Source organism: Schistocerca americana, chromosome 3 (assembly GCF_021461395.2).
Source record: "Schistocerca americana isolate TAMUIC-IGC-003095 chromosome 3, iqSchAmer2.1, whole genome shotgun sequence".
NCBI lineage: Eukaryota > Metazoa > Arthropoda > Insecta > Orthoptera > Acrididae > Schistocerca > Schistocerca americana.
Window position 1 is genome coordinate 198,073,408 of NC_060121.1, and position 12,976 is coordinate 198,086,383.

General features: G+C 42.1%; 1 protein-coding gene across 1 annotated transcript in view; it reads left to right on the forward strand.

Moving 5' to 3' along the window:
- The window catches only part of LOC124605968 (solute carrier family 22 member 7-like), a 75,511-nt gene extending 63,557 nt beyond the window's left edge, over positions 1–11,954 (forward strand). Inside the window, exons 7-9 of the mRNA XM_047137932.1 lie at positions 2,001–2,215; positions 4,772–4,959; positions 11,742–11,954. Coding sequence (XP_046993888.1) covers positions 2,001–2,215; positions 4,772–4,959; positions 11,742–11,954 — 616 coding nt within the window. The remainder of the gene's footprint in view (positions 1–2,000; positions 2,216–4,771; positions 4,960–11,741) is intronic.
- The last annotated feature ends 1,022 nt before the right edge of the window (positions 11,955–12,976 follow it).

The following is a 12,976-nucleotide window of genomic DNA, read 5'->3' on the forward strand; positions in this document are numbered from 1 at the left end:
AGCAAGACCTTCAGAGGTGGTGGTCCAGATTGCTGCACACATCAGTACCTCTACTACGCAGTACGTCGTCTTCTTGCATTTATGCATGCTTTTATTCGTCGTTGCATACTATCCATAAGTTCATCAAGGCAGCAGTAGTGAACACAAAAAGATCCTGAGGAGGATCCCAGCAGAGGGGTCGAAACGTCGAACATTTTAGAAGAAACATGACGCGGCCTAATAACCCAGAAGATTTTAACTTCAGTCACCAAGGCACCGTTGGTTCAGATTGTCCCACTCCTCAACGGCGATTCGGCGTAGATCCCTCGGAATGGTTAGTGGGTCACGTCGTCCTTAAACAGCCCTTTTCAATCTATCCCAGGCATCTTCGATAAGGTTCACGTCTGGAGAAGGTGCTGGCGACTCTAGTCGAGCGATGTCGTTATCCTGAGGGAAGTCATTCACAAGTTGTGCACAATGGGGGTGCGAGTTGTCGTCCATGAAGACAAATGCCTCGCCAATACAATGCCGGTATGCTTGCAGTATCGGTCGGAGGATGGCATTCACGTATCGTACAGCCGTTACGGCGCCTTCCATGACCACCAGCGACTTACGTCGGCCCACATAATGCCACCCCAAAACAGCAGGAAACCTCCATCTTGCTGCACTCGCTGGACAGTGTGTATAAGGCGTTCAGCCTGACCGGGATGTCTGTAAACTTGTCTCTGACGATTGTCTGCTTGAAGGTATATGCGATACTCATCGGTGAAGAGAACGTGATGCCAATCCTGAGCGGTCCATTCTGCATTTTACTTGGCCCATCTATACCACGCTGCATTGTGTCGTCGTTGCAAAGATGGACCTCGGCATGGACGTCGGATGTGAAATTGGGCACCATGCATCCTATTGCGCACAGTTTGAGTCGTAACATAACGTCCTATGGCTGCACGAAAAGCTTTGCTCAAGATGGTGTCGTTGCTGTCAGGGTTCCTCCGAGCCATACTCCGTAGGTAGCGGTCATCCACTGCCGTGGTAGCCTTTGGACGGTCTGAGTTGGGTATTTAATCGAGAGTTCCTGTCTCTCTGTATCCCCTCCACATCCGTACGACATTGCTTTGGTTCCGTCCGAGACTCCTGGTAGCTTCCCTTATTGAGAGCCCTTCGTGGAACAAAGTAGCAATGCTGATGCGATCGAACCGCGCACGGTTGAACTACAGATCTCACGAGCCGTGGAACTCCTTCCTGGTGAAATGACTGGTTGTCGGATACCCTCCATCTAATAGGTGCTACTCATGCACGTTCTTTTTACATCTTTGGGCTGGATTAGATACATCTCTGACCAGTCAAAGGGACTGTGTCTGTGATAAAATATCCTGAGTCAACGTCTGTCATCAGGAGTTCTAGGAACTGGGGCGATACGAAACCTTTTATGATGTGCGTGTAATGTGCCTGTGTGCGTCCGTTTGCGTGTGCGTTCATTGTTCGTCCGTTTGTGTGTGTTTGTTAATGTGTGCATGTGCATGTTGAAAAGAAAGAGGATGGGGTCTTTAATATAATCATTAAAAACAATAAACAATAACGGTGCTTTTAAAATGATATAGAAGACAATATTGCAACAAAAACTAGGATATGACCACCGTCGTTTGCTGCGCTGAGAGACGTGTACGCTCTTCAAACCATTTATGTATCCGAACAACTGAAATCCCTATTCCAAGATAGTATGTAATTCGGTTGCTAATTGTGAACTTACATTTATTCCACAAAAAATCAAAACACACCGCTAAAGAATTTAAACATACACACAGTTCGTAAACGCTTGGATATAAAAATTGCCTAGCAATTTTAATAAAACAGCTCTGACAGTTTCACGATAGTCAAGCACCAGTAACAGCACTCATTTAGGCCTGCAGCAGCCGGAGTTTCAAATGGTCGGGTCGTGGTGATGGCTAGCACCGTCATGAATTTGGTTGATTAAACATGTCGGTAATTAACTGCATTCCTTGTGAAACAACTCTGCACAGGTCTACGCACCTGCTGACGCTTCACTCGCTGGTGATGATGGCTGGCGGCGTGGGCGTGAATCCGTTCTTAGCAGTGGCAGCGCAGGGCGTCATCCAGCTGCCCGCCTACTGCGTCGTCCACTACACTGCTGCGCGCTTCGGCCGCCGCTGGTCCGCCGTGGGCAGCGCCCTGCTCGCTGGCATCACCTCTGCAGCCGTCTCCTGCATGTTGGCCGGTGAGCTGCGCGCGCCCTGGAAGTTGCAGAGTGTTTGGTCCATCCTGCAACTGTGCAGCTAGTAAAGATTTGCCTGAGCTTTGGTCTGCAGCACTGTTGCGTGGGGCTGACCGCGCAGCAAGTATTTTACTCGTACCACTGTTCACAGACAAGCTTTAGGAAGGAAACAATAAGCGATGGCCATTAACGTCTTGGTTAATCTTGCAGCCCTCAAGTGGACAGTTTACGGAAGAATACAGAATCAACGATTTAAACACAGTATATTCTTCAATTTGTTCTGCAGTACATCACGACGAAAGAGTTCACGTGTGAATAGCCGTGTGTCAGTGTCCAACGGGCACAGTATCTCTTCGGCAAGCGAGCACTTAACGATTAACAGGTGGGTTGACGAACTGACCGCCGAGGCGCCGGGGTGCCAGGCTTTTGTCTCTCCCCCCCTTCACATACAGGTGCTGCCAACGCTGTCCGCGCCCAGGCGCGGAGCGTCCAGCACCCGTTCCGTTTGCGGTCCACGCCCATGGGCAATCGTCGGCGGCATCTTTGTAGTATATCTGCGTGTTCTCCAACTCAGTCCGTGGTGGGATGTCTTCTTTCTCCTTTTCTCAGATTTAAAGCGTGTTCCCAGGACTTACTAAGGATGTAACCGCTTTCTGGATTGACCAGCGGTTCTCGTGCTCGAAACTCGATTGATTCTGTAACGACATAGTCCCAGTTTTGGACGTCTGTGTCAGAATCTTGCTCTGGTCGTAATTCATTCTGTCTGATTCCGAGAGGTAACGTTCAGCAACCGCCGACTTGTACGGCTGCTGCAAGCTGGTGTGCCGCTGATGTTCTAGGCAACGATCTTCGATAGTACGCACCGTCTGACCTATGAAAGCCATACCACATTCGCAGGGGATCTGGTAGACTCAGGATTTCCATAGTCCTTGTTCGTCACTGACATTACCAAGCAGTGTCTGCTTCTCAATTGGTGATCGAAAGAAACTGTTCATTTGATGATTTTGAGGGATTCGACCTACCTTCGCCGATAAAGCACCACAAAACGGAATAAATGCTATACCCCCTTCCAGCATCCTCACCGTTATGTACTGTCATCTCGAATTGTAGCTACAGGTATCAGACCAGCTGTTTATTGTCCGAGAGCATATAGGGAAACCTTGAAAATCAAACACCATCGCCTTTTCGTCGCTTGACTCGGAGAGTTCTCAGAACAAGTTTCACTTACATAGCACCTCGTAAAGTGTCCTAACAAGACTCTCACCAGCATGCTGCCTTGTGAGCTCCCATTACAAGACTGTAGCCAACATGGTGTCTCGTGAACTATCGTTGCAAGAGTTACAGCACAGTGCCTCATGAACTCTCAGACGACACTGTAGTCAACATCTCGCCTCGTGATCCTGGGTACAAAATTCGCCTAGCTGCATGGTACAAGGGTCATTATTTTGGCTGCTGAAGCCACATGATTGTTTTACATTTCTCAGTACGTTGAGTGACAAAAAGTAATTTGAAGGTACTATAACACTTTTGCTGAAGCTATGGTTGTCATTACAGTTCTGTTAGAAATGTGTTGCTCACTCGCTCAAATCGGTGGCAATGATCCACAGTAGTCTGTTAATCGCCACGTACGACTGTACAGAAGCGATGTGTTATCCGTTATTCAGAGTGAGTACTGTAAGACAGTGCATAACTGTGGAAACATTGTTCCTGCGATAGTGAGAGCCACCCAAGACGCATTTGACCTCAGATAGCGGCATTCAGATGTAATCTTCGATATGTTAAGTTATAAGCGTCTTGTTCCTTTAAATCCCCCAGATTGATAGGTGGTATATTTTCATAGTCACACATACCTGACTGTCATAAGCTCATCACAAGTTTAGTTTAAGCTCCTTCCACACGCCACCCCTGACAACAACATTCGAGTAGCGTTCAGGGCATGTCATCAGATGCGACAACCCTTAATGTTATTTTCAACACTCATTTTATATTAGTGGCGCAAAAACACGGTGAGGAGTTCAGACTACAAGAGCATAGAAGCTTACTAAATTTGGTGCTACAGAATGATGCTGAAGATAAGACAGATAGTTCGAATAGCAAACGAAGAGGTATTAAATCGAATTAGCGAGGAAAGAAATTGATGGATCGACTTGACTAAAAGAAGGGGCCAGGGACGCATTTTGCAGCATCAAGGAAGAAAGTGTTGGTGATTAAAATTGTAGAGGAAGACGAAGTGTTCAATACAGCGAGCAGGTTCTAATGGATTTAGGTTGTTCTAGTTACGCAGAGATCAAGAGGGTTTCATGCGATAGGCTAGCACGGAGAGTTGCTTCAAGACAGTCTTCGGACAGAAAACCAAATGAACAAAATTTGACGTGGCGTTCATTTACTTAATTTTGTAATTGATATTCGTGCGAATCTCTCTATCTCTCTCCCTCTATCTATCTGTGTGTGTATTTGTGTGTGTGGGTGTGTGTGTGTGTGTGTGTGTGTGTGTGTGTGTGTTACTTTTTTTATTTAGTTGTATGTGGTAATTGCTGCACCGTATGTTTAATGGTTCAGCTAACTTCAGCGGACTGGCCATTACGGTGATGATGGTGATAACGCAGTTCTTCACGACGGGCACAAACGGTATGGCCAACCTGCAGAGCGTGGAGGTGCACCCCACGTGCCTGAGGCAGATCGCGGCCTGCGTTGAGTGGACCGGAGCTGGCGTCGTCATGTCCGCCCTGCCATACGTAGCCCTCATGGTAAGTGGAGCGACACGGGCATGAAATCTATATTCATATTTTGTTTGAATGTTTAACGAGTAGCTAAGATATGACTATTATCTTAGTGAAATGAAAGCTACGAGATGAGAATATGTGAACAGACATGAGAAGAAAACAGAAAACAATTTTCCCAGAACAAGTACATCTCATGCACAGTCTTCAGAGCCTAAAACTCTAGATACAGCAGCAAACAGGATGCGTATCACTTTGACGTTACCGTTTACTGACAGAGTGCATAGGTGTACCTATAGCATCCAATAAGCTGATGTATTTTCATTCATTATACAGTGGTACGTAGTTGTCGGATGAACAGCTCTGCTACATGGGCAAAACGACGCATGTCACGGACTAATGGAGATAAAGCCTCTCTAACTGTTTCTCAAATTTTTCTAATGCACTCTTAGCGTTAATAACCGACCGAATTCAGAGCTTTCGAAAAATGCATCATTGCTTCACCTGGAAAGTAGCTTACTATAGAAACTGCACATGTGTTATTGACGTAGTAATGCCCACTGAGAGAGACTGTTACATTGTTGCCAACGATGAAATAATGTACCGACGCTTTGTAGTGCCGTCAATAGATGGACATGAGAGTTGTGATAAAAAGAAACGAAGTTTTTCTGTATGGAAATAATTTAATGTATTAGTCGACTTGAATCTTATCTTCTACAAGATAGTCCTCATTAGACATTATTAACCTATACTGGCGCTCTTTCCGCTCACCTTAAAATTTTCTGGAGCTTTTAGCTATCTCAGCGAAGCGTTGTAATTTCATTTATGCATATAAAACGAAGGACTATTAAGGTTTCCTTTACTTTTTAGAACAGAAAACGGTCACATTGGCTGCTGACTGGCGACACGCAGCATTCATTTTGCTCAAAACTGTATGAATAAGCAAAGTAGTGGCACGGCTGACTTGTCGTGGTGGAAAAGTGATGAGCTTTTTCGTCAAAAATCCGGTTTCTTTTGCGATTTGCTTCACGCTAGTGCAGTTGAACTTTGAAGTAGCACTTCTTACTGATCGCGATTGTGGTAGGCATTCGTATGGCACTATGACGTTGAAATCGCAGAACAAAAGTGAGCATATTTTTCAGATATGACCGCAGTTGTCGAAATATATTTGATCTTGGCAAAGCAGAATGATTAGACTGAGACGACTGATGTTGGACTTAAATCTGACGTTGTATACATAAATTAATTTTTCATCTCTTTTCATGACAATTTTAAGAGGTTTCTCGTGTCTGTCGATCTCATCTAGCAACTCCTGAGCAACCATTATTCTCGACTATTTTTGTTCGAACTATAGCAGTTTCAGAAGAAACCATACTTACTCCCATTTCACACTTACAACACCCTAAAGACGTTAATAGCGTTACTGATTTTAGCGACTGTGATATGGCGATCGCCACATTTTAGACGATTTTATCCGTTGATGAAGGGCTGTAGCATTCGGGCGGGTATGTCATCTTCAACACCTCCACGGTCTTCTTCGAAACACTTATATAATTCATAAACCATTGTCTTACTCCTAGAAGTCCGCCTAACATTTAAGTAGTCAGCGCGTCTGACTGTTATGCAACGGGCCGAGGTTCGATTCCGTGCCGGGTAGGAGATTTTCTCCGCTCGGGGATTGGGTGTTGTGTTGTTCTCCTCGTTATTTCATCGTCAGAAACACCCACGTCGCCCAAAGATGCTTCAACCAAACAGATTCGCAAGTCGTCGGCCGAGCTTCCCCAGGTGGGAACCCCTGGCCATCAGTGTCGCACAATCATTTCATTTACATCACGTCTTTTCATTACATTTAGTATTTGACTATAGGAAGCGGTTCGCAAGTTGTATTAAAGAGCCTTAGTTACGATTGGTGAACGTTTTAGACAGCCTTGGAACCACAGTTCCGGAAGGTAAATATGTTCGATAGGCACTTAACCTTGACAAGGAACAAAAATTTGCTATAAAAATTAGTAATTGAGGTCGGTTATATTTTACAGTTATACCTTTCCTGTGTCTCTCCTAAATTGGTGGTAAAAACCTTAGGCGATGGCAGTATATATACCAGACGTAACACCCGTTAGGTATTTTGAAGTGGTTGTAACACAGATGTGAAAGTATTTCAGTTGATCGTGTTAGACAATGTGTGGGCATAAAAATTTACTCTGAGAATGCTTGTTTGTTCGTAAGTGTGCGTATTATTTTAGTCAACATTTATTGTCTGCTAGTCCAGATTAGATTCGATCTTTTTTGGCCTAACTGTGAATAGAAACTGGGCATTACTATTTTAGCTGCACGTGTGTAGGAATGAGCACAGCGTAGAGGCACATCCTTTAGAGTTTCGTATCATGTTTTCTACGGCAATTGATGTATATGTGTGATACGTAGTACCTTTTTTATCACTGTGACGTTTCTGCAAACTTTTTTAACACCGAATTAACATTAACACACTTCTAGAGGATTATAGACATCGAAAATAATTAATTTGGAGCTCTACTGCGCAACCAAAGTATGGTACAGGAGTAGAACTTTGGATGTGTGCAAATGAGCTCATATTTTGTTGATGACCAACAACTGCGACATTAACCAGTAGCTTTATTTTGCGTTTTTGAACTTTTGCTGAGTAAAAATTATAACTAAAATCATCATCAGTAACTTTATATCACAAATTCGTTGATTACATTACACAAGCAAATATTCATTTTAACTAATAATAGAGGGTAGGTTTTATACAGGTTATCACATTTCTTAGTAAATGATGCATAGTTTTGATAGAAATTCAGAGATATGACTGGTGAAACAGCCTGCAAACAGTTTTTTGTGAATTGGAACGAAAACACAGCTGACAATGGCAAACTGTCTGTTGTTTGCTGTCTTGGATTTTCGGCCAATGTTTATTTGGTAACAATTCTAACGTCTCCCCAAACGTGTGACTTGTACTGTCAAAGTCTTGACAGTGCTAGCCACTTGTGCAAGGAAAACGTCAGTAGCTACATCAAACATGTCCCCCAAAGAACCCGAGAATGAAAAAGGCAAGCGAATAGATGTTAGATGACGGAAAGTGTGGCTGTAGGAAAAGTAAGGACTCCAGAAAGGTACTTTGATTATAGAAGCAGACCTTTAGAAAAATCAGAATGCTTTCATTAGATTTGTTGATCGAAAAACAGCGGTCGACAGTGTAGAACAGTGCAAGGTTTTCAAAATTATGAGAAAAGCGGGAGTGGGTTACGGGGAAGGACTGTTGACACACAACATGCACTAGACCCAAAGAGATCATTAAGAACTGAAGACCAAGATCGAAGCGTTTGTTATTAAGAAGTGTGTAACACTTGCATGCAGTAAGAGATCATTAAGAACTGAAGGCCAAGATCGATGCGTTTCTTATTAAGAAGTGTGTAACACTTGCATGCAGTATTTAATAGCTGCTGTTGAATTACTTTTCAAAGACGCAATGACGGAAAGAAAGGAAATGTTTAAGGAAGTTATTACGATTCAAGGTGAACAGGTATCAATGATAATCTATGCTGATGTCATTGACATCCTCAGCGAAAGTGAAAAAGACCTACAGGACCTGTTGTATGGAAAGAACAGTTTAATGAGAACAGGTAATTGTCTGTGATTAAACCTAATTAATGACGTTTAGTAGAAATAAGATTAGCGATAATCATACTTATATAGAGATGAATTTATATAAGTAGATGAATTTAAGTACTACCATATTTGAAATAAAATGACACATGACACGAGAAGCATGAAGAACATAAAAAGTAGAATATCCGAGGTACAGGGATCGTTCCTGGACAAAAGAAAGAGGCTACCTGTGTCATACTTAAGTCCTAATCTCAGGAACATATTTGTGAGAGGTGAGAACACCAGAAAGGAAGGGAATCGTAGCGTCTGAGACCTGGTGCTATAGAGGTCTGTTGGAGATAATACATGAGAAGTTCTCCACATAATCAGCGTAGAAAGTAACATATGAATAACGCTGCCACAAAACCCGATTGGATGACGGATCTTGTGTTAAGATAGCAACAAATAACTTACACGGTGCTAAATAGAACTGTGGGGGTTGAAGACTACAGGGATTGATATCCATCCGCCAGCCGTTGTGGCCGAGCGGTTCTAGGCGCCTCAGTCCGGAACCGCGCTGCTGCTACGGACGCAGGTTCGAATCCTGCCTCGGGCATGGATGTGTGTGATGTCCTTATGTTAGATAGGTTTAAGTAGTTCTAAGTCTAGGGGTCTGATGAGCTCAGATGTTAAGTCCCATAGTTCAGAGCCATTTCTTTCTTAATCCATCAAAGAAATTATTGACGACGTTGTAAGTGGTGCTCTCAGATAGGCCCAAATGAGCAACTTGGTGGCTTTGCTGTTAGGGTTCCTCCGAGCCATAATCTGTGGGTAGCGGTCATCCACAGAAGTAGTAGCCCTTGGCTGGCCTGAGCGAGACATGTTGTCGACAGTTCCTGTCTCTCTGTGTCTCCTCCATGTCCGAACAGCATCACTTTGATTCACTCCGAGACGCCTGGAAACTTCCCTAGTTGGGAGCCCTTCCTGGCACCAAGTGACAATGCAGACACGATCGAAACACGGCATTGACATTCTAGGTATCGCAGAACAACAGACAACACGATCCGAGTACTTTTTTCTTGGTGGAATGACTGGAACTGATCGGCTGTCGGACCCCCTCTGTCTAATAGACAGAAGGTAGTAGACAGAAGGGGATTTTACATTTTTGGGAGGGTTTAATGACATCTCTGAACAGTTCAAAAATTTTCAAACGGGTGTGAGATCTTATGGGACTTAACTGCTAAGGTCATCAGTACCTAAGCGTTCACAGTACTTAACCTAAATCATCCTAAGGACAAACACACACACCCACGTCCGAGGAAGGACTCGAACTTCCGCCGGGACCAGCCGTATAGTCTTTGACTGCAGCGCATTAGCCCGCTCGGCTAATCCTGCGCGGCTCGGAACAGTCAAAGGGACTGTGTCTGTGATACAATACCCACATCTGTGGTACAATACCCACAGTCAACGTCTATCTTCAAGTGTCCTGGGAACCGGGATGATGTAAAACTTTTTTTGATATGTGTATTTCGTAGATGCTTTTTATATGTTGGTAGAATCAGAATACTAATATAAATGTAACACGTTGCCGTGAGTACTGGAGCAGATAAAATACCATTTTCACGTGTTGTGTATTCTTATATTAATAAAAATATACCCTAACGGGCACTTGTTTCGGATATTTTATGCCCTTCTCTACGAGGTGTAATGTATTTGAATTCCTTCAGATTCAGATACGTCGTTGGTAGCTATAGGTGAATAAGATCTTTGAAGTAATAAAACGGCGAAACGAATGTACAACTTAGGATCTAAGCTGACACATATCAGACCAGAATCGCAGGGTTTTTCACTGGTTAAACACTTTGCTTACTAAACGACTTCAACATCGATGAGAGGTCAAACGCTGGTCTAGGTCACCTTTTGTATGGCGAAAATGCTTTTGTGGGTGTTCCATTTCCAACATGATCCTAACACGTGAATTGTTATTGATTTCCCAACGGACGTTATGACAAATGGAAATGAGGTAATTAAGTCTGAAACTAGTTGTGTCCTAAATAATTTATATAATAATATCAGTTTGAAAGAAATTATATCTAGACATTTACTGAAATTGATTGTCTGGTGACCTAGCCGATCAACGAAATTTTGTGTAAATCCTGTGGAGAAATATATTCGACAGTTTGTCACTATGCTGGCGCCGTATATTTCACGACTGCTAAGTCATCGTTAGTTATAATTTGCAGCTTATTCTGAAAATAATGCTTAAATTAGTACTAACAGTCGCACTGTCTGGTTTTACAACTTTTTAATCAGTTATACTATCGTGATGAGCACTTTGTCAGTATATTAAATGCAGAACGGGTTTCTCCACGTGAAGAATTTTAAAATTTTATGAGTTAGGAATGAATGAGCTTACGGTTATTCTACGACATGCTGTTACTCTTAAGTACTCTGCGTATAGTTGGATAAAAGGCTCTTACCATAACAAAGCAAATTATCGCTGTACGTAGGTGCTCAAAATTCAAAACATAACGGCTACGACTTAGATAGCGAGAATGTCTTTCAAAAATCGTCATTGTATCTCACGATCCGCATGCTTCTTTGTATGGGATGTAGATTTACGTGTGTATACTTGTGTTTGCTAATTTTGTCCTATATGTCATAAAGGTGTGTATAAGAGGGAAATTAAAGAGTCATGTGAAAAGTTCTGTAGTAATCCCAGAAAATAAAGTAAAATATCTAGGATCATCCGATAAGTCAGCAAATTTTTTCGTGAAAATGAAACAAGTTTGTCTTTTGCAACAACTAGGTTCAAAAATATTGCCTGGTTGGATAAAATAACATATCACTCCAGTACCCAAATGCAGTGTTTTTGGAAACAAATATCTGGGTTTGAATTATGCCTCTGTACTCTTCCTTGGTCTCTGAAAATGTTTCGCCACAGCATGTATCCTGCAACAAAGTGAAGTAATGGTGAAAGATCGACAAACTGCAATTGCTACTAAAGCTAGTAGTGTAACACTGATACAAATTTGTGATGGAATAGTTATGGTACGAAACTTGGAGGAGGAGCGTGGCTGAAATTATCGTCTAAAACAATTCTTTTAACTTCTTCTTTCCATAGTCCAAATTACATGTGTGTATTGGTATTAGTAGTAGCTTTAATTCACAGTGCTGACACGGTCTTATCTTCTTTCTTTCAGAGCGACAGACGGATGCCATGTGCCATCCTCGGTGCTCTTAACTTGGGTACAGCGTTTGCCGTATCGTTTCTTCCGGAATCTGCACTGCAGAGGTTACCGGAGACATTACAGGATGCAGCCGTCTTTGGAAAAGACCAGAAGTACTGGAGCTGGAAGCCCAAACCACCTCCAGGTTATTTCACGAGGAAAACCAAGTTCGAGAGTTCCATTTAATGATATTGTACCGGGTATATATATTTGCAGAAATATAAATAGAGATAAGAGAGCGTGATCACTGACGTATATGGAGACTACGCAAATACGATGGAAATGTACTCAGGAATAAAGTGATTTCTCAAGCTCAACTGCGGAAATAGAATGACGTGCCACTTGAGTTACTTTAGCGTTTAATGATTCGTAGAACATCGCACGAAATACAGATGAGAGAGAGACGCTCGATAACGTAGTATTATATTAATTCCGTCAGGGAAAATTTTGTGCAATATTTCTTTACTGCTTTCGGGATCTTAGTGCTCTTATTCATAAGGTTATGCCTACCGCATAACGAAAAAGTGCCCGAAACCGCTGAAGACATTAAATTTATTTTTATGCAACTGGTTGCTCATCATGCATTATATACGAATCAAATTGCTGAAGATGGACAAAATACTTAATACAAAAATTGGTAGCACTTAGTGTCAGACAAGTATTATAATTTGTTCAGCTTTTTGTTAGTAACAGTAGAATGTATTACATATTTTATTATCGTTAACAGCTTGACCTGCATTCGACATATAGAACAAATTATGATAGTAGGAAACGGTTGTAGAGACAGTACATAGCTAGAATCAAAACTTAAATTACATACATAAACGTAAACATGTAGCTTCGTATATGCATAATCATAAATCTTCGAAAGTTCTTCACCGATTGCTTTGAAATTTTGACACAACATTGCATTCAAATGCACGCGCGTTCTTGTAAACCAACTGGTTCACCACCTCTAATATATAAATATATATCTAATAATTGTTGGGGAAATCTACATAGAAATGTAAATGAACATTTTCTCAATATCTTAAAATCCGAAATTCTTCAATGAATTATTTGAAATTTTAACATAACGTAGAATTCGAATATGTGCGTGTTTTAATGTATCTCTTTTGAATATATATAACGCAGAATTTAATTTATAATATATAAAACTTCGGAAGATTCTCGATCAGTTTTCTTGAAATTTCTACACAAGACGCTAG